The 21,759-nt window shown below is 39.7% G+C and overlaps 1 protein-coding gene across 5 annotated transcripts in view; it reads left to right on the top strand.

Annotated features, from left to right (window-relative positions):
* Positions 1-953: 953 nt before the first annotated feature.
* The window catches only part of LOC134227052 (metastasis-associated protein MTA1), a 245,591-nt gene continuing 224,785 nt past the window's right edge, over positions 954-21,759 (top strand). Inside the window, exons 1-2 of one of the 5 annotated variants that reach the window (XM_062708294.1) lie at positions 954-1,668; positions 2,636-3,040. In XM_062708294.1, coding sequence (XP_062564278.1) covers positions 3,013-3,040 — 28 coding nt within the window. In that variant the 5' untranslated portion in view covers positions 954-1,668; positions 2,636-3,012. Of the gene's footprint in view, positions 2,142-2,635; positions 3,041-21,759 lie in introns of all 5 variants that reach the window. The other 4 variants (XM_062708284.1, XM_062708266.1, XM_062708273.1 and 1 more) reach the window with 4 other exon arrangements.

Here is a 21,759-nt window from a genome sequence, read left to right as displayed (position 1 = left end):
CGTGCTTGTGTAAAGTTTTTACTGGTCATTTTGAAGTATGTCGTTATGCCCGCGATCACGCGCCTGATTGGCTCACAACAGCGTCTGTTCTCCATGTTAGGGGCGGCTGATTATCGTCCGAGTGCCAGCGAGGGACTCTAAGTGAAACCACAGAGAACAGACATGTAGGCTCGAACAAAATTTCTTGCAAAACATGTGTAAACAAACACACCGAACCTCAACGCCATCGACGTCGACATTGCAACTTACAATCTCATTTTGACAACACGATGGCGCTGGTATGCTCTTGCATGCATAACGACACTAGCGCACAGTGGCATTTTTTGATGACGCTAGCGCTGATTATGCACGGGATAACGGCGACATTCCAAAGTTATTTCAAAATGAACAGTACAAAGTTATCACAACATGGCGAGTGCAGCTTCAACGTTTGTTCTCTGTGGTGATATTGGGTATAACATAAAAACTCAATTCCACTAAGTGATGGCGTTGGCATACACTTAATAAACAATGTAGTGCTGTCATCTAGGAGCGAGCTTAGGAGCAATTCGGAATGAACACTAGCGCTAAAAATTAAAACACGGCAAATTTTAACCATATTTATCAGCACACTAGCACCGCGCAACGGGGGCATAACGACATACTTTAAAATGACCAGTACAAACATTTACACAAGCACGCGAATGAAGATGAACGTCTGTTCTCTGTGATCATAGCATGAATGATATTTACGATAGCCCTTATAATATTATTATCTTCCACGCAACTGCGGATTTGAGTGAAATGAACCATAAAGTGAGTTGTTTCGCGGTTCCGTGTGTATTTTCCCCTCCGTCAATGTGCAGTGTTGCGTGTGCACGCGTTTTGCGTGACGTTCGTTTGACACTTCAGCGCCACTTTATCACACGCTTCACTGCGGTCGCCACCTGAACTAATCTGACGTCTTGGTAGGCCGCAAAAAGCTAAAATGGCGGAGCTTGGCAAAAACGAGAGACGCGTCTTCTCTGTTTGTCCGGCGGTAATTTGAGTGAAATACGAATGGTTTGTGTGCGAAACCGGGCCGGAAGTGCGTTCTTGACCGAGCTAGATTCGAGTTCCGTTCGAGCTGGGCGCTGGAAGTGTCGCGCGAGAAACAAACGGGCAGCGAAGATTTCCGTGGCGAACAAGACTTGCACCATCGTCAGTCCGAGCGAGTTGGTGTTAGTGGAGCGAAGAAGAGCACGCACAAGTCGTGTGGGAAGGAAGAAGATCGGTTGTGCATCGCGGCGCTGCCGTGAGAGTTGCTGGTGGATGGACATCTCTTATGCGGACGGGAACAAAAAGTGAAACAGCAGGAAATAATATTGGCCACCACCACAACACCAATAAGGAAATCGGTTACCATGCAGTTCCGCTGGTCGCGACAAGTTTGAAACGCCTGCCGAGCGAACAGTGTTGTGGGTCAAGTTGAATGGTCCGGGGGGTTGTGGCGCGCGGACGTAGCCTTTTTCCGGTTTTCTCCGGGCTGGGATCACCAAAACGGCTAATATCGCGTTACGCTTGGTGGGTCAACTTCGTGTTAAGAGTTGAATCGGGTTCGATTCGCGTTGTTGGACAGTGGTTGACCAACAGGAGGCCGCAGCGCGAAGGAGGTGTATTGTGGAAGTCGGGTATAACAACGAGAAGAAAGTAAGGCAACTTTGAAAACATGTAAAACGAGATGGTCCGCGTGAGTGAGAGTGCGAATTAATGCTAATTACGGCATAAGTGGCTAATACTGGGGGTGGTGATCCTGGAAGAAAGATGTGGTCCCGGTTCCCGAACGCTGTTTGTTATATTTAATTGAAGGAAAAGCCGCAAATAAACGTCATAATAGAGAAGAAACAAAACAAGCTTTTGTGAAGAAACATCAAAAGTGCTCTATAAAAGAGCCTCTATCGTTTACCAGGTGCTTCTTCGGTGTCCTCCAAGAAGAAGAAGTGAGCGCGGATGACCGATTCGGGTTTAGTGTAGGTGTCCATTGCCGCTGGTTATGTGCAGGGCTGTTACAGCTGGATAAGAAAAATTCGATTTGTTGCCTCGATTTTGACCAACGGAAATTTTGTATAACGTTAGTAATTATTCATCATTGATAAAAATGGCCGTACTATGTAGTTGTAAAGGTATTTTTTCTTTGGTTTAGATCTATTGTTTACAGCTGTTAGAGCTCATGTCATAATAATGGGACACATTAGATAGAAGCGCAAATTATTTTGTATCATTATTTCCCATTTATGTAGTATGTTACAACAAGAGTAACAACGCGATAGTGAATTGCTATCACAAACCTAGTTGTCCCATGTCATCTTTATACGATGCCCGACGCCCGGCGGTCTTTAGATACATCCGTCAATGATTTCAGAAACTAAAATTTATTGCTAGCAAGTCTATCCGTGATGAACATTTTTTTGTTTGAGTAAATGCATCATGCTTGAGACAAGTATGCTTAGGATGACAGTAAAATTCTCATCTATAGTGATTTATTGTGGTTAGTTTTTTCTTAATAAATAATTAAATTTGCCAGATCAATATAATTCTCCGCTTCCTGTAACAGCCCTGTAAAAATATCCATTGATGTCTTCCATATCAGTGTATAGAAAATTGCTCCCTCTTTCAGTAGAGTATGTTTTAAAATCGCACATTGAGTAGCCCATTGGGAAAAAAAGTGTATTAAAGGCAAACACTGCGAAATTTGGGATCGCGCGCGTTCACCGACCAGCCAACATCATCAGCGGCGACAGCGCGAGTGAGTGAGGAAGTGAATAGTGAAGTAACCCAGTCCAGAGGACAACACATAGCATAACAGCGCAGGAAGAAAGAGAAACTGACGCTGAATTGCTGCTGCTGCTTCTGTTGCTAAAAAAAAAGTTGAAAGCAAAAGGAGGGTGGCAAAAGCTGGTTCGAACGTTCTTGCGGTTGTCTTCCCTCCGGGTGATAGCAGTGGAGCGGGGTCGTGTTTGAGAGAAAAACGTTAAAAACAACCCCGTGGCCACTATGACAACAAACATGTATCGAGTCGGAGGTAGGTGAAATTTAAATTTATGAACTGTTTGAATTAAATATATTCGATTAGATATTGTTATTATGCTACATCACACCATAATGTTGAAATATCTGGGAACGATGTTGGTTGAAGATGTAATGAACCGGCTTCGCCTGTTTGTCTACATCTTAACTAGCTACATTATGTATTCTCAAAGTATCTGGGAATGGAAATGACAAGGGAAGGATATCAAGAGCAAGAGAACAGTACAGCAGGTGTGCAGAAATCATAACAAAATCCAAGTACATACATGTCGTACTCGATTATAATTTGATAACTCGAAAAATAGGGTTCAGCGAATCTTTTGAATTATATACCTGGAATGTTTGTTTAGCAGATGCCTTGATAATGGAGATACTGCTTCGCACACAAAATACTTAACGCGAAAACCTCTGACTTCCAATCCCTCTTCCTTTATGTATTAATAGGTAAAACTTGGCCCCTCTTCCACCTCTTCCTAAATTACGTAACACTTACCTACTTTCCTCCTCTTATTACTTTTCTGAATTATAATCACAAATGACAGTTTTTAAAGTTAAAGTTAAAGAAAATTTCTAATTTTCTTGAATCAAGTCCTTGAAATCAACCGCAGATCATAGCTTTGAGTTATTACTCTTGAATTTCTTCTCAAAGCTCCTATGCTCATTTAATTCTTCCTTCCCACGAATTTGTTCGAAGATTTCAGTAGGAAAGAATCACTTTTGAAAATAAAAATGGTAGAACTGGTAAACCGTAATTATTTAATTGATTGTAAATCAATAGTGAATTGATTAATTATTTTCAATAATTTAATTATTTTTATACAAAATTGCTCTACAACAGCTACCATGGTAAAGAAAGGGCTAAATATTAAGCAATGAAAAGGAATTTGAAAGAAGCGACGAGATTGGCGCTGTATATTTTTTTACGCGATATGTTTAGTGAGATGGAAATGGGAATAGTTCGCCTAAATTGCATTCTGTAGAATAGGGAAAATAATAGTATATGTGAGTTCAACCTCATAATTTTTATTCTCGATACAGGTTCTAATGATTATCTATTGGACATAATAGTTTTAACAATTTAGATAGTAGGTAATTTGATTTGCATTATTTTATACATGGAATTAATTTCCCGAACAGGGTTTTAACCATTTGCATCACTCACTTGCGATTTTAGAGCAATACTAAAGCGGAATGCCGTCGAGTCGAATCAAGTACGAGACACTGAAGACGGCCTTACTGTTGAGGTCGAAATGCGTATCTGTCAAGATACAATTAAATGGTGGAATTCAATGGGATTGTACAAACTCGTCTTATGACAAGTGATATATCAGTATTTATTTAAGTTTCATTGCTAATTTATGTTTGATTACTTTTTTTACGTTATAATCGAATTGAAATAGCATTCATGTTGATTTGTCAGTTGTTTTGGTTCTACCCCATTCTCCATCTCCAGAATAAAACCTGACTGGTGTTGTCTATGTTTATGATTTTGCAAAACAAGTTTAATGGAAACTGCTTTAAAGGCATTATCTGCATCTTACCACATTCCGCAACATCTTTTTATTCTGGTTCATTGAAAATTCACGTGTTACCAATTTGGGAATTCCTCAGTAGAAAATTAGGTCCTAATGATCAATTCCCCCAAGATATTTTTTGAACGCATCCCGAATTTAATTAATTATTCGGATTTTTCTTCGTTGGACGGTCGTTGACTTTTGTCCACATTACACAACAATCTCCCGAAGATCATCTGAAGTGGTACTATCTAATGTAAAATTCGCTTTTAAACCTAGGTCAGTGCCGACGGAGGACCTTTCGAGCGGTCTCAGTCTATTGAACAGAATACGGGACATAATTTTGTACGCCGAATTAAGGAGGGTTATTCCTTGGTAACAGACAGAATCACAAATCGACCACGTTCTGATTGATGGATGGCACTTCTCCGACATTATCGACGTCAGGACATATCGTGGCGCTAACATCGACTCTGACCACTATCTGGTGATGGTTAAACTGCGCCCAAAACTATCCGTCATCAACAATGTTCGGTACCGACGATCGCCGCGGTACGACCTAGAGCGACTGAAGCAACCTGATGTCGCCACTGCATACGCGCAGCATCTCGAGGCAGCGTTGCCGGAAGAGGGTGAGCTCGATAGGGCCCCTCTTAAGGACTGTTGGAATACAGTCAAAGCAGCCATTAACGACGCAGCGGAGAACAACGTCGAGTATATGGGTCGAAGTCGACGGAACGATTGGTTCGACGAAGAGTGCAGACAGATTCTGGAGGAGAAGGACGCAGCGCGGGCGGTCGCGCTGCAGCAAGGTACCCGGCAGAACGTGGAACGTTATAGACGGAAGCGGAGACATCAGACCCGCCTTTTTCAGGAGAAGAAACGCCGCCTGGAAGAAGCAGAGTGCGATGAGATGGAACAGCTGTGCCGTTCTCAAGATACACGCAAGTTCTATCTGAAGCTCAACGCATCCCGCAAAGGCTTCGTGTCGCTAGCCGAAATGTGCCGGGATAAAGATGGGAGCATCTTGACGGACTAAGGTATGGTGATCGAAAGGTGGAAGCAGCACTACGAGGAACATCTGAATGGCGCTGAGAGTACAGGCAGTGAAAGCAGAGGCGCTTCGTCTATAGGTTCTACCTGTTCATGGAACAGGTAACCATTTTTAGTTCAGAAGTAGGAAATTAATTTCTTGGCAATTAATTATTAGGACAAATAATTTACTCAGTAGAATTATTTAAACAAAGTTCCACGTAATATTTCTAATGACGGTTTAACATCTAACGAAACAAAATATTGCGTAGGCAGATCAAGTCAACGCCACATGCTTGGCGTGCAGTCAAATTGCAGCTAAATATGTGTTTCTCCGACACACCACACCAGATCACATAGAAAGCTTTTCCCAGTTGTACGATTTATAATGAAGAACCAACAGCAGCGCTGCCAGAAGTAAAATTTAATGTTTTGCGCCATGACAAATGGTTTGAAATGATTTCCTCCTTGGTATACTCACTCGTTCTCCGCGCCTAGAGAACCAGCGTGAGCGTTGCCAGCTTTCTCCGTTTCTTCACATCATCCTCTTTCACATGCGAAGCAAGCACGTTTAGATGCAAGATCTGCTATGCTGCGCAGGAGTCCAACCCGTTCGACGCGCTGCAAGAACAATCAACGACGCGACGTACTTTCGGTTAGACTCGGTCGAAGTGTCGGGCTGTGCTTTGCCGAAAGGCGCGCGCACGCTTTCGTTCTCATATCATACTCCGATGATTGGGAACAGTTTGTTTTTCTTTTTTCTCCTGATGAATATGCATCAAAAACAATATTAAATTAATGTTTGATTTTTCAAAAGAGACATCAAATAATGCTTTTTTACGAATACTCAGAATCAATCAATATAGAGAAAACTAAATTCATTAAATTTGAAAAATTAAGTAACTGGAAAACATTTCTTCTAAATGTGACAACAGCTTCTAAATGTGACTCATTGGTCGTCACAATCTGGGGTCGCATCAAACAATTATACTAATAATGGTTAATAAGATTTCTTTCATAGCAACAAAATATGTAAGAGTTTAAATATTAGCGGCGATAAGTCACATGTACCCCGAATGGCGAAAAAGCGGATTTGAAAGATCTCTTAAATTTCGGACGACTTGCGAGAGTTTAAAATTTTAATTGCATCCTAATTTAAAATATTTTTGGAACAAAAGAGATTAATAAGTTGTTTATTGTTTTGTAAATCCTTTCTACATGATTTTTTCTCTTCTCTAATATTTGGTTGAGTTGTACAAGAAAAGATTGTAATATTAGATTAAACGCACAACTTTCATACGAAACCACTCAGCTTGATACATGGAGCAGGGTGGTAGAACAGGTGTACCAAAAGTCCACGAGACGCCCCTGAGTGAAAGTCAAGGCAGCGGAGGAGATGACTACGTCAGTTCAGCGGACGATGGAAGCCAACCAGCCCCCACCTTGAGGGAAGTTAAGGATGCCATTCAACAGCTAAAGACCAATAAAGCAGCTTGTAAGGATTCAGGGTGGCCACCGAACCGGGAAAACGGGAAAAGCGGGAAAAAGACGGGAAATTGAAGTCACCGGGAAAAAAGCGGGAAAACCGGGAATTCAGAACATGAACCGGGAAAAAATAAATTTTTGATAACTTACATTCAAAATTCTTCAAAGTTTTTAATGAAGTTGATAAAAAGGAAAGATTTTCTTTTCGATATTCATTCTTCAATCGCATTCTAATTGAGTTATTTGATTTTAGTACATAATGTGTGAGGTATAAAAAATAAGTAGTTTTTTCCAGATCCAATTGTCTCAAGATCATTTTAATTCCAATTTCGAGTAAGCAGCTTTTTGACTGATTTGTGATATTTTGTACGTGAAAGGAAAACGGAAATTATTTACAATCAATTCATGCGTACATTTGTTGTAGGATAACCTCAGTTATGGGGTTGAGGGATATCCTACAGTATAGGACCTATACGATTTGTGATCAGTTGAATCTGTTAAACAAAAACTTGGGCAAAATATGAGTAATTTTTTGGCGCTTGGTGTGATTTGGTAGAGCCCTGGCCATATATCATAAATATTATGTTAAAGAGTTGTTTGGAATTATATTTGAAAATTCTACAAATCATTGAAAATGGTAATTATTTAATACTACGTGAATATGTCTGTACTATCACATAACATATAGGCATCTTTCCCTTGAAATGTGGTCCCTCCATGATTTTGGAACGCTAGCGAACCTAGCGGTGGAAGTCAAGCTTTACTGAACAACGCGCATTAGACAGAGCGGCACCGCATGCTTTGCTGTCTCTTTCTTTCCCTTTAGATATGCGGGAGTGCCGTTCGTCGATTGTTGATACACAAAGAGCCTACTTTGAAATTTGCAGTTTGTTCTATGATGTCTATCTGTTTTGTGGTACTATTCTAAAGAGTAAAATATCTTTAGTTTACTATTTTTCCACAACTAACCTAATACAGTTAAACCTCCATGAGTCGATGTTCTATGACTCGATATCGACTCATAGAAGCAAATTATTCCATATTAAAAAATATTTTCTGGGTTACTACGATGGTCCCTTCACACAGCATCACAAGGTTTGTGTATTCCACATCTCGATATTTCCTTGAGTCGATGGTCCCTTCAATATCGACTCATGGAGGTTTCACTGTATTATAGAAGATTATGATGGTGAAAAAGCTACTCTAAGATAGTTTTCTGATTTGTAACACGGAATAATAAATAAGTTCCAAAGCTAAGAACATTTCAATATACTAATATTGAATGAGGACGTTCAAAGTTTTCAATAAAAAATCCAAGATTTACTTTCTAGACATTAATTCTAGAAATTAAAAAAAAGTAGAGTTGAATTAATTACGAATCGAATACATATGTTTTGATTGCCTAAAATGTGTTTAATTCTTTTTTAGAAAACTGAATAATTATTTTGATCGGAAACGAAGATTGTCTTCGGGTTAAATCTGTGTTCAAATTAGTTGTTTGATAATTTTGTAGATTTTTAGAAAAGTGATGCAAATCACTATAATGAGGTTATACAATGCTTTACTTATTTAATTGCAAAGTTCCTAAGTTTAAAATTGTAATTGAATTTAATTTACTTTATAAGAAAGAATTGTGTCTTTACTCACATAATTATGCGATAATTTAAAAAGCTCCATCAGTTACCCAGGAAGGTATTCTTTGAAACAGACTGATTAAGATCAAACCGATAGCTGAACATTAAAAAGATGTCGGCTATACTATAACTATAACTTGCTTTCTGTGAACATTATGCTCTTAGAAGGAAGAATCACACTACACTGGCATACAATTTCCATTGGCACTGTCAGAAACTAACGAAAGTTGTGCATCCAAGAAAAAAATACGAATGTTTTGCAACTAAGAAAAGAATTAAATCATTGTAATTAAGTGCCATTGTAGAATTACAATTCGACATTGATGAAATGCCGGTTAACACTAACAGCATGGCAACGAACCGCACAATTTCAGTGTGCCTTTTGATAAAACCATTTTCGCATAACACGTTGTTGGTAATTTAATAGTGCGTGTTGGCTCTTGTTTCGGACGGCAGATCGACCGCGCGATTTGCCGAAATTTTGTGTTTTGCATTGCGCGGCCGGTAATAAAGTTAATTAGTTCAGTGCGTGTTGGCTCTTGTTTCGGACGGCAGAACGACCGCGCGATTTGCCAAAATTTCGTGTTTTGCATTGCGCGGCCGGTAATAAAGTTAATTCAAGCATAATTTTTCATAACGACGTATGTAACAAATATGAGGATTCGAGAAATCCTTTGCAGAAAGTTGGCAAAACTGTTTTAAAACTAAATCTTTTCCCAATACTTTTTTCCGCTGGCATGCATCATTACAACAAGCGTAATAAGCGTGCTTCACAGCAAAGCTCAGTTCATTCAAATTCACTGTGAAAAACGATAAAATTATACATACACCGGTATGCTACACGTACATCGGTGTACATTGGTCGGTTTTCCATAGTGCACGATTGACGCAACTGCAGTTTTGTTTTGTTTTGCTTTTTTTGTTACATAGGTCGCTCTTAGCTTCTATATGTTAAAGCGACGTATGTAACAGTGAGACTTCAAAAATAGAAATTTTTACATACGTCGGTTCGCAAAAAGATTGAATTAAAGAATTTTAAGATCTGAAATCAGTAAAATCGATGCGTATTATATAAAGCCGCGTGTGATTGTCACGTTGTATTAAAAACCCCGTTTTGTTTACTTTTGTTACATACGTCGTTATGAAAAATTTTGCTTGATTTATTTTTAGCAAAACGACCAAAAAATCATCTTACTTCATATCTCCCTTGTTTTTTATCCAAATCGTTCACAATTACACATGACAATAGTTGGTCAGAATACCTGTCAAACTGATGCAGTGATGTTAGTTTATTTTTTTTATAACTTCAAAAAATCGAAAACGTACTCTTACCCCACGCGCCCTTACCCCCCCTTTTCCCAATTTTCATAATTCATATGGAGGGTCAGTTGTCCATGTAGGACAGGGCCGGATTTAGCCAGAAGGGGGCCCCGGGGCCGACGGAATGTGGGGGCCCCAAAATGTACAACAAAGGTTGGTTTTGGTACATAAGATTTGTGGGGGCCCGGGGCTACGGCCCCCCCTGGACCCCCCATAAATCCGGCCCTGATGAAGGAGGAGGGAAGATATTATATTGTCTAAAACCTATCTACGTATAATGTGAATGGCCTCTTAGGAGAAGGCGATATGAAACTGTGACATACTTAAAATGTTCGAGGCCCGTAAAAAGTGATAGCAAACCCGAAACATTTTACTATATATAATAGCCCTGTTTGTCTGTCCGGTGACTAGCCAACCAGGGGAAATTCTCACAAAAAAATAAAATATTTCACACTTCAATTCTTTTTTACTATCAGATGCAGAAAACAAAACCAGTGACACCCTTAGACAACCAGACACAGCATTTGATGAAAAAAAATCACAGACAACAGACGTTGAAAATTTTGATTGAAAAAAAAAACACTTGCCGCGGGCGCTACAGCGTCCATAAATAAACTAGTTTGTTAATAAAACACATAATATTATTGTGATATGTTGTGGCAATAATATTAATTTAAGGTGAAAGTGGGTTGAGTACCAAATCAAAGCTTTGAAAGTATTGATACAATAAAAACTGTCATATACTGTAGTAGTATTGGTGTCGTATTAATAAAAAACAAAGAATATTAGTAGGGTGGTTCAAAAAACGACCCAACTCCACCACGCTCACACGATTCCGTCCCATGCTCCGAAGTCCTACAAAAGCCGAATTGAACAAAAACTGGTTGAGCACAAGCCGGTTCAAGTCTGTATGAAAACTAGTATGGGAAAATAAACCTTTCATTACACTGGCTACAGCGCCTTCTTTCCAAACGCTGGCGTAAAGAGACCCTACATAGCTGAAAGCAACATTCCAGAAACTTCACTGAACGAAAACCGCACCGCAGGAATGATCCATTGATTACGTAACGCAAAAAATTAGCATTTTATACCCCGCTCACCCCTTTTGTATGAAGTATCTGCCCCTGGTGTGAAAGATATCACATACAAGTTCTGGCTACATTGTTGAATGACAATATGCATTGTCTATGGAGTTAAAGATCTTAAATATTTCAAACAGTCAATGGTCTCCCTCCTCGTCAGCGCCCAATGACTGAGTGCCATAATCAGAATAATGTAAAATTCAAGGGTCTGTTCAAATATTACGTAACGCGAAAAAACGTTATTTTTAAGAATACCTCACCCCCTCGTAACAATCTGTAACAAAATTTGACACTCCCCCACCACTATGCGTAACGCGTAACAAATACACTTGTGCCTTTCTCGAACAACAAAGTTGTACCGAAAGGCTATAGAACTACTCCAAAAAACAACTTTTGATAGAAGGCCCGGAGACTTATAGTATTATATACCGATCGACTCAGTTCGACGAATCGAGGTGATGTCTGTATGTGCGTATGTATGTGTGTGTGTATGTGTGTGTATGTGTGAGTGTACAAACTTGGAGACACACTTTTTGGAACTTAGCATTACCCGATTTACTCGCAACAAGTTGCATTCGTCCCCCCTTGGAAAAAAATTCAAAATCGAAAAAAAATGTTTCAAGAACGGTGGGAATGCATAGTAATTAATGCATAAACATGCAAAATGATAGAAAATATGCGATCTATTCCCCTAAAGTGCTTTTTTGACCTTTCTTATGTGATTTTTTCAGTACATTTTACGATGACGAGAAAGGCATCATCGCCGCTAGGTGGATTAATCTGGGTTTTTTGAAAAAAAATTGGTTTTAGTAGAATTTTCTAACACGATGCAAAAAAAAATATTTGTTGTATATTTTCTGCTATTTTAAAGATAATAATGTTTTTTTTTAATATTTCTTCTCTATGCAACTAATTTGTTACGCGTAAAAATATCCCGAAGGACCCTCTATATTTTGCGTAACAAATCGTAACAAAAATTAAACCACCCCCCATTCCTTACTGAGTTACGTAATATTTGAACTGGCCCCAACTTAGTCATATCAGCTGTCATATAAACCTGAACTGTGCACTGTAAGCTCCTTATCAAACTAGCCCAAACCTTCGAACGACACCCAAAATATGAAACATAGTGTACTGAGCGTGGCGGAGCAAAATCATTTTTGAGCCATTCTAATTATTAGTTTGCTGCTGCTGGTGCCGGTGTTTACATTTTTCCGCGATCAGTTTTTCATAGTTTTTTTCGGGCAAAAATAGCAGTTTATATCGAGTTTTCGCTTCAAACAAGTGACTAATTGTAATGTAATGTAATGACTACATGTAATTCCAAAAAGAAGAAGAAATGGTACTCTTCCAACTATGTCCTTAAAGTATGAAACAAGTACAAAAAATAATCAAAAGCTTCTTGCTTCGTCGGAAGATCAAGATCAACGAAAAACGACTTTTCCTCTTCGGTAACAACAGGTAGAACCACTTTCGGGAGAGAAGTTTTCTTTTCTTCATAAATTACGTGGGAAGCATTTTGCCAACGTACATTTGTCTCAATAGAGAACGAATCCTTTACAACCAACATAAATTGAGGAGGTCAATCGCAAAGGGGTGTAAGTGACAGAGTTTTGAGAAAAACGAGTGTGAAGTTTTTCAATATTTTTTCTTCCATAGAAATCGTATGGAAGTTCAAGACAAATTTTCTGTGAATTTTCACATTTTGTACAGGTAACGTACAAACTATATCGGTATATTGCCGCAAAGCAAAGTTTTAGACCAAAGCATTTTTTGCAGTAATCAACTCAAATTTGCCAAAAATTTCACTTACACCCCTCTGATTCTAACCCTCTCAATTACTTCTTGGGAAAACAACTTGCATTTAAATCTTTACTGTTGATTTTGTCTGCGTGTCAAAGTTCATAACGGCCTTTTCAGCCACTTTCAGCATGGAGTCGATGTACGTGCGCGGTTTGCTCTAGTTTATCGTGTACTGCAAAACGGTCAGCTTAGCTTTGAAGAAGTCAGTTGCTTGCATATCAAGTACGTCAATATTGTTCTTCGCATTGCCAACCGCAGACTTAAAGTTTTCAAAACTGACGACACGTTTAAGGCGTATTTTGGATTCAACCGCCACATGGAAAGAGTCAGCGGCCATGAACCTGATTCGAAGTAATTAAACAGTATGGGCTTGACCTAAATTTCATTGCTGTTTATCAGTAAGATAATGTGTTAGAATAAATTCCAGTTCTTATTTTACCAACTACATGTATCCAACCAAAAGATAATTGTCTTGAAGTCAGCGTCTACGTAAGTCAGTGTGCTTTTACTTTTTTTTGGAAAAGCAACTGAGGATTTCGTTGGCTGTGCGACCCTTAACCGACAAATGCACGCAGACATTGGAGATGCTCGTGTTTAGGTGCCAACAAACGCAAAGCTTTCATTAAAGACCAGCAGCCTTTTGCCAAAAAATAAGTCTCTTGAAGCAAATGCAAACAATAAGTTAAAAACATATAAATGATTGAGTATTTTAGGCATTTGCAAGAACTTACTTTTGCAAATCCACAGAAAAAGTTGCTACACCTGGCAGCACTTTGTCACCATCATCTCGAAAAGACGTGTGTGCCATGATTTTATGATTATTTAAATTCATAATATCCATTGCCGATATCTATCTTATCGATCTTATGTCTCACGTAACTCGCCATATGCAACCGTGCCAACGTGGCATAATTTTATTTGAGCATCAGTGAGCCATGATTTACAACACGTCTGTTTTTCACCTGATTAGTTACGAACGACACGTAAGTACTATTTTGTCCCCGACAATCCCTAACGGATTCGGCTGGTTCTGATGGCACGCGGCCACGCATTTGGGGACCCCTGCCGGGCATAATCTAGACCTTAAGTTAATTTTTCGATTCATTTGATAAGGGAAGATCCATTAATTATGTAACACAAAATTGGACATTTTCAAATACCCCCCCCCCCCCCCCCGTGTGAGGCTCGCAGAAGTGCTCAGTGCGTGTTAAAAATCTCCAAATATATTTTGAGCGCAAGTGGTGCTCGCAAAAGTGTACAGTTTGTATCCAAATCGCTAAAACACCATTTCGTCTACGTAACTAAATGGGCTCCAAATTGGAACCCATCTACTACAGTAGATGGAATGATATTAATATTATTGTTTTGGAACTTCCAACTCAGCCCCAGTTCGTACAATCCTACCAGTACAGAATAACATCCTTCCGATGTAAACCCATGCCGATGAATCATTCTGCAGTACTCGCCATAGAGCCATTGAAGATTATGTTGAAAGATGTTTATAACAAACTACGTTGACTAAAATCCAATGACCCATGAAACCGATTGTAACACAATTATCCCCACCATATGCGTCTCCTAAAGAATTATAATCTACAGTCCAGGCTTGTCCATTTCGCTCAAGACTTTTGCTGATGAAATGATATGAAAAATGAAATATTGTGGACATCCATCGACGTTATTGCTGTTTGGCGACAAAACCAAAAGTAAGCAAGCAGGCTGGAGGAATAATTTTAGTTGGAACTGTAATATATGAAGATATATAACGATAAATGTGCTTAACCGCGGCGTATTAGGCCAAGGTTTGAGCCATATACCCTATGTAACATTGGTCATTATTCTTAAAGTGCTCCAATTGAAATTATAAATATTTTTAATTCCGTAGAGTAATATGATGTTTTTCGTTACATTTCGTTCGATTATGTAAAGCTGAATAAAGTACGTCCTGGTTTCCTGGACCTCTTCCGAAGGCTAGGTTACCAAATAAATCTAGAAAAAAACCCCAGAATAATCCACTTAGCGGTGATGGTGCCTTTCCCGTGTATTATAACATTGACGTATTATAACAAGAAAAGCACAAAAAAGAGGTCAAAATTGCTCTTTAGGGAGATAGATTCAGTTTTTTTTCATCAATTCACATTTATTTGCTTTCATTTGAATGCATTGAAGCAGGTTTTGAAAAAAATGTCCGATTTTGATAAAAAAATTCCAAGGGTACCCCCCTTGGAAAAAAAGAGGAAAAAACCAATGATTTTTAATAACTTCGGAACGCAATAGCTGATTAGGCCAATTTTCAATAGCGAAAAATTATGAAGGATTTCGCGTCGAATGCAACCTATTGCAAGTCGGATAAGGCTAAGTACAAAAAAGTGTGTCTCACATTTTTTTTGTACACACACACATACAGACATCACCTCAGCTCGTCGAGATGAGTTGATTAGTATATAACACTATAGGTCTCCGAGCCTTATATCAAAAGTTCAGTTTTGGAGTGATACTTAGTATACGCGAAAGGCAAAAAAACAATGCAAAGTATTTTTGTCAGCCCGATGCAATATCATTAGAATCCAAAAATTTGCCAAAATTCCACAACCAATTCAACTAGGCTAGATGTACCAGTTGTGGCTATAGTACCAGTTGTCGCACTTGTGCTTTATATGCCAAATGGCCAATCAAATCACCGCAAACCAAGTTCATATCGACAAAGCGTATTCATACGATACGATAACACCTTTGATCTCCTCCAAAACAAGCAAAGCATAATTGTAAAAAATTGATTATGCTTAATTTTTTACGCCATTTGCACCAGTTGTCGCACTAGTGGTCCCAATTTGGCCAATCCCATGAGATAACAATGGGATTTGTCAAATAAGGAACCAAAATCAAGAATAGTGCCATAACTGGTGCATGCGTTCCTATTATGGATTAATCAATTTTGAGGATTATAACGAATTTTATTGTAGTTTTCACAGCTGTGCTAAGGAGCAGGAAGTAAAACCTTTCGCTTGATATATAAAGTCCACTAACATGCCTTTTACTTATTGAAAAAATTGGTCTTATGTATGGCGATAATTGTTACACCCACCCTATTACCTAACTATTAGGTAACGAAATTACTATTATTTCTTATAAAAACTTATATTCCAAACAAGGATGGTTTCGATCATATGTTCGTAATTTGCTTTCATCATTATTCAATTCTAGTAGTTTGTCAAGCACTCATTTCAGAGGCTGAAATTTCAAATGTGTTACTTGGTGGACTTTAGCCGCGATGTTTTCTCAATATCATGCCAGTTGATTATTTCAAATTCTCCTGGCCCTGATCTAAATTTTAATATAAAGTTAAAGAAGTGCTAGTTTCGGTAACTTTCACCAAATGATGACAAAATTCGAATCAAAAACCCTTTTTATTTAGTCAGCCTCTGAAATGAACAGCGGTTTGCCCCACGCATACAACTACATTATCCCAAGCTCATGCTTATGCAACAAAGGGCGACAAGTGGCTTAATTTAAATTACTTCCGCTGGGCAGAGTTTTTCTTCTAAACGCTGTGTAAATTATAGTTTGCGTTGTCCCCACTAACGGAACTAGAAGTGTAGACACTTATCTACCCATTATCTGTGTCTGAACAAATTACGATAGAGGAGTGTCCGTTCGAGCAGCTTTGGATTTAATTGTTTCATTCAGAACCGAAGTATGATGTCATAATTTCTTTGACGGGTGATTAGCACTGCATGGAGTTACATATAACAATAAGGGCCTAAATAGAATGTATCGGCCGATGCGTCCAAACGTAATGTTGTTCTGTGGCTTGAACAAGTACGAGGAAGGTTGTCTAACGACAAGGTGAATAGCTGTATTTTTTTGTTATGAGATTAAGTCATGATAAACGACTTACCAGGAATAGATAATGGTAAAAAAGCAAATAAAAACAGGTAATGGTAATTTGATCCCATATTTCCATACTATTTCAGTAGGAGAGTAGTTACACAACAAAAATTTCAATCAGTCGCATTATCATCGTAACACATCTGAGTCGAACATATAAATATCGAATCCCGAACGAAAGCAAAACAAAACGAAAACATTCGCTGATTCATCAGAATCGAAAATAAAAATCCTTAACAATTGTGATACCGAAACCGAACCGGTCCGAGTTGGTCGCGACCGAGTTTCTCCCGCTCGGCGGAGTGAATTGCCCATCTAAATATTCTAAATGGAAAAAGCAATCACAACTAATCTTTTTTTTTTTGTTGGTTGCTGCTCTCTTTTTCGGTGAGGTGTCGAACAATTGCGAACGAGGAGGAAATTGCAGGACTGACTGGCATCTTCTGGCTTGCGCCCCGTGGGTTGCGCAAATCTATTAATAGACTCGTTAGCAAAGCGCGTCGTCGCGCATTCTGCTGCGGTAGGAAGATTACCATCACCTATTTGTCCCAAATCGGTGAAATGGTATCTTTACCTCGCAACAAGTTTAGTCAATTATTTGCGTTTGATGGTGCGTTGCTCTCGCGCTTCTCTGCATATGGTCGTCGAAGCGAGAGTTGTGTCAGCATTAGGGTGTCAAACTGCTCGTGCGGTTCCGATCATTCACCCTGGTGCCAACACGCGCCGTTATTAGTCTTTTCCACTTGGACAACATCCATGATTCACTAATTGACAATTGTTTTGAATTTGTAGATGCATTTCTTCGAAAATTACTGAGATGTTGAAATTGCTGATTTTTAAAACGTTTTCATTGAAATTTAAAATTCACATCCAGTACAAATAAAATAGGTCAAAATTAAAAAAATACGTGCATGTTATGCGACTAGATAATCAGCACCCTCATCCTCAAGCATGTAAACAAATTTCATATCAATTTGTCTATTTTGAAACTTTTGCTGTGCATATGATATTTAACAAAAAAGTAAACGTCTATTAAAATTACTTTTAGAATAAAATATAAAATATTCACTTTTTTTCGAATTTGAAAATAAATTTTTAATTGGAATCTTCAACATTATATCGGGAATTTTTCAAAAAATATCGGGCAAAAGTCGGAAAATATGCGGGAATTTTAAAATTTTAAAAGTTAAGTGGTGACCCTGATGTAATTCTATTGGACGCATATAATAAATCTTTGTTATCTGATAAATTGGCAATCAATATTAACAGCTACGGCTATTGAGTCGCATGTTATTCAAGCAATATGGTATACAAATAGTAATTTTATGTGCTTCAATAAACAAGACATGAGTAGATTGTGAATGCAGGCTCTTAATAATTTTTTGCTTGTCTGAATCGTCTTATGACAAGTAAAGACATTCCACTAAAAAGCTCTAAAAAAATTTCTAATCAATTTGCATCATTTTTTGTATATTTTTTAATAGGTTTCAATGCTACATATTCATATATCATATATTTACGATTGATTATTTTGCTACATGGATAGATACAGCGCATCATAACACCAACACATCGTCACGGTGTCTTTGTCCGAAGAAGCTTATTTTGAAAAAATCAGTATCTCTAAAACACTACACGAAAGTATAGGTGTTTCAGAGATATTGATATTTCCCCATAGAGACACCGTAATCGTGCGTATTGCAGAGTTTTGTCTTCGTTTAGAACTCCTCTTCTACCGTACTCTGCTGAATGTTGTTTTCTAAATTATTTAAATCTATATCAGACACGTTTCCAACTCTTGACAAATTTGCATCTTTCGCAATTAATTTTTCCGACATTCGTACCAAGTAACCAGCCCATTGAAGATCTTGACACCCTATGAGGGTGGAAACCTACACATCAAGTCGACATGACATGAGATTAATAATATCAAAACAATTTCAAGTGATGTTACAACATTATTGGAAATGTTCAACAACAATCTTTTAGATATGTATGCTTGAAATTCTTGTTTAGATTAATAAACGATGGTTTAATAAAACTATATGTTATATACCATCAGCGCAATTCATATTTCTTTAAGGTTTGGTTGATACATATATGAAGTCGATGAATGTTATACATTTACTAACTCATATAAATATAGATCTATATTTAAGTATAAATTATTTTCCAAAGTTGTTTAGAATAACGATTTAAATAAGTGTATGCTGCAGTAAGGAAATCAAATTAATCCGTTTCGTGGGCTACTTATCAAAAGGCATGAAAATGGATCACAAGAGAACAAGAGAGATTGGATTGAATATATTTAAGAAAAAAAATCAACTATGGATCAGAGACAAATTAATTACAAAAAATCAACAAATTATTGTCGAACAAGCTTATATACCGCTACCATTTTAAATAACTCATGTTGTTGCAAACTTTTTCGTAGTTCGGTTTTCCGCAACTCGACTGGAAATATTATTTATTTAAACGAATTGATCAGATTGACAATTTATAATCTACTTACAAATTAGTTTTCTCACTAACAACAATTCCAATAAGAATTCCGGCGTTGGTATATAAGGTTAAGCAAACTGTTGAAACTGTTGAATAATGATTTTGATTAGGCCACGATTATTGAACCGAATTTCACTACAAATACTGAAGGGTAGCTCACAGATTTTCGTGGTTCAGACGATCGAAAACTTTTTCGTAGCCAATGAATACCAGATAGAAGGAGCGTGATAATATGGTCCACACAAGGTCATACGGGGTGGAATCCTGCCTGCTGCCATCGAAGAGTAATGTCTATATTCTCTTGTATCCGATTTAGGATAACTTTGCACAGAACTTTGAAAACAATGCACAGTAACATGATTAATTATGCAACATTTGCGCAGAAAGCATGGGGTTAGCTTTGAGCATCTCTGCTGAAATACTATCGAGACCGGGAGCCTTGTTGAATTTCATGCTTCGGATGGCTGATTCAATTTCCTGCAATGATGGGGGTTCCCTGGGGGTTCCTTCGCTGGTTCCAGGGGGTACCTCGGACAAAAATGCGTAATGGCGGATGTTTAATAGTTCCAATGAAAACTTTTCAATAAAGATCTGATTGAGACAAAAAAAGTTGAATGATATGTTTAGAATAAGCTTATGAACTAAAATCTATAATCTGAAGGTTCGGAAGCACCCATTTAAGAGGCTTTAAGGCAATCCTCGCGGAATCCAAATTCAAAAGCCCTCGCTCGGAAGCCTTCTTTCAAGAAGCTCGGAAGCCTCCTTTCAAGAGGCTCGGAAGCCTCCATTCAAGAGGCTCGGAAGCCTCCTTTCAAGAGGCTCGGAAGCCTTCTTTCAAGAGGCTCGGAAGCCTCCTTTCAAGATGCTCGGAAGCCTCCTTTCAAGATGCTCGGAAGCCTCCTTTCAAGAGGCTCGGAAGCCTCCTTTCAAGAGGCTCGGAAGCCTCCTTTCAAGAGGCTCGGAAGCCTGCTTTCAAGAGGCTCGGAAGCCTCCTTTCAAGAGGCCCGGAAGCCTCCTTTCAAGAGGCTCGGAAGCCTCCTTTCAAGAGGCTCGGAAGCCTCCATTCAAGAGGCTCCAGCCTCCTTTCAAGAGGCCCGGAAGCCTCCTTTCAAGAGGCTCAGGAAGCCTCCTTTCAAGAGGCCCGGAAGCCTCCTTCAAGAGGCTCGGAAGCCTCCTTTCAAGAGGCTCAGGAAGCCTCCTTTCAAGAGGCTCGAAGCCTCCTTTCAAGAGGCTCAAGCCTCCTTTCAAGAGGCTCAGAAGCCTCCTTTCAAGAGGCTCAGAAGCCTCCTTTCAAGAGGCTCAGAAGCCTCCTTTCAAGAGGCTCAGAAGCCTCCTTTCAAGAGGCTCAGAAGCCTCCTTTCAAGAGGCTCAAGCCTCCTTTCAAGAGGCTCAAGCCTCCTTTCAAGAGGCTGGAAGCCTCCTTCAAGAGGCCTGGAAGCCTCCTTTCAAGAGGCTCGGAAGCCTCCTTTCAAAGGCCTGGAAGCCTCCTTTCAAGAGGCTCGGAAGCCCCTTCAAGAGGCTCGAAGCCCCTTTCAAGAGGCCTGGAAGCCTCCTTTCAAGAGGCTCAGAGCCTCTTTCGAAGAGGCTCGGAAGCCTCCTTCAAGAGGCTCGGAAGCGTCTTTTCAAGAGGCTCGGAAGCTTGCTTCCAATAGGCTCAGAAGCCTCCTTTCAAGAGGCTCAGGCCTCCTTCAAGAGGCTCGGAAGCCTCCTTTCAAGAGGCTCGGAAGCCTCCTTCCAGAGGCTCGGAAGCCTCCTTGCAGGGAGCTCGGAAGCCGCCGTCCGAGAGGCTCGGAAGCCTCCTTTCAAGAGGCTCGGAAGCCTCCTTCCAAGAGGCTCGGAAGCCTCCTCCAAGAGGCTCGGAAGCCTCCTTCCAAGAGGCTCGGAAGCCTCCTTCCAAGAGGCTCGGAAGCCGCCTTCCAAGAGGCTCGGAAGTCTCCTTCCAAGAGGCCTGGAAGCCTCCTTCCAAGAGGCTCAGAAGCCTCCTTCAAGAGGCTCGGAACCCTCCTTCCAAGAGGCTCGGAAGCCTCCTTTTCAAGCGGCTCGGACCCCTCCTTTCCCTGGGGCCCGGAAGCCCCCTTTTCAAGAGGCCCGGAAGCCTCCTTTCCAAGAGGCTCGGAAGCCTCCTTCCAAGAGGCTCGGAAGCCTCCTTCCAAGAGGCCTGGAAGCCTCCTTCCAAGAGGCCTCGGAAGCCTCCTTCCAAGAGGCTCAGAAGCCTCCTCCAAGAGGCTCAGAAGCCTCCTTCCAAGAGGCTTGGAAGCCTCCTTCCAAGAGGCTTGGAAGCCTCCTTCCAAGAGGCCTGGAAGCCTCCTTCCAAGAGGCTCGGAAGCCTCCTTCCAAGAGGCTCAAGCCTCCTTCCAAGAGGCTCGGAAGCCTCCTTCCAAGAGGCTCGAAGCCTCCTTCCAAGAGGCTCAGAAGCCTCCTTCCAAGAGGCCTGGAAGCCTCCTTCCAAGAGGC

The sequence above is a fragment of the Armigeres subalbatus genome, chromosome 1 (genome assembly GCF_024139115.2).
Source record: "Armigeres subalbatus isolate Guangzhou_Male chromosome 1, GZ_Asu_2, whole genome shotgun sequence".
NCBI lineage: Eukaryota > Metazoa > Arthropoda > Insecta > Diptera > Culicidae > Armigeres > Armigeres subalbatus.
The sequence above is the reverse complement of the archived record's forward strand: the minus strand, read 5'-3'. Positions and strand labels throughout refer to the sequence as shown.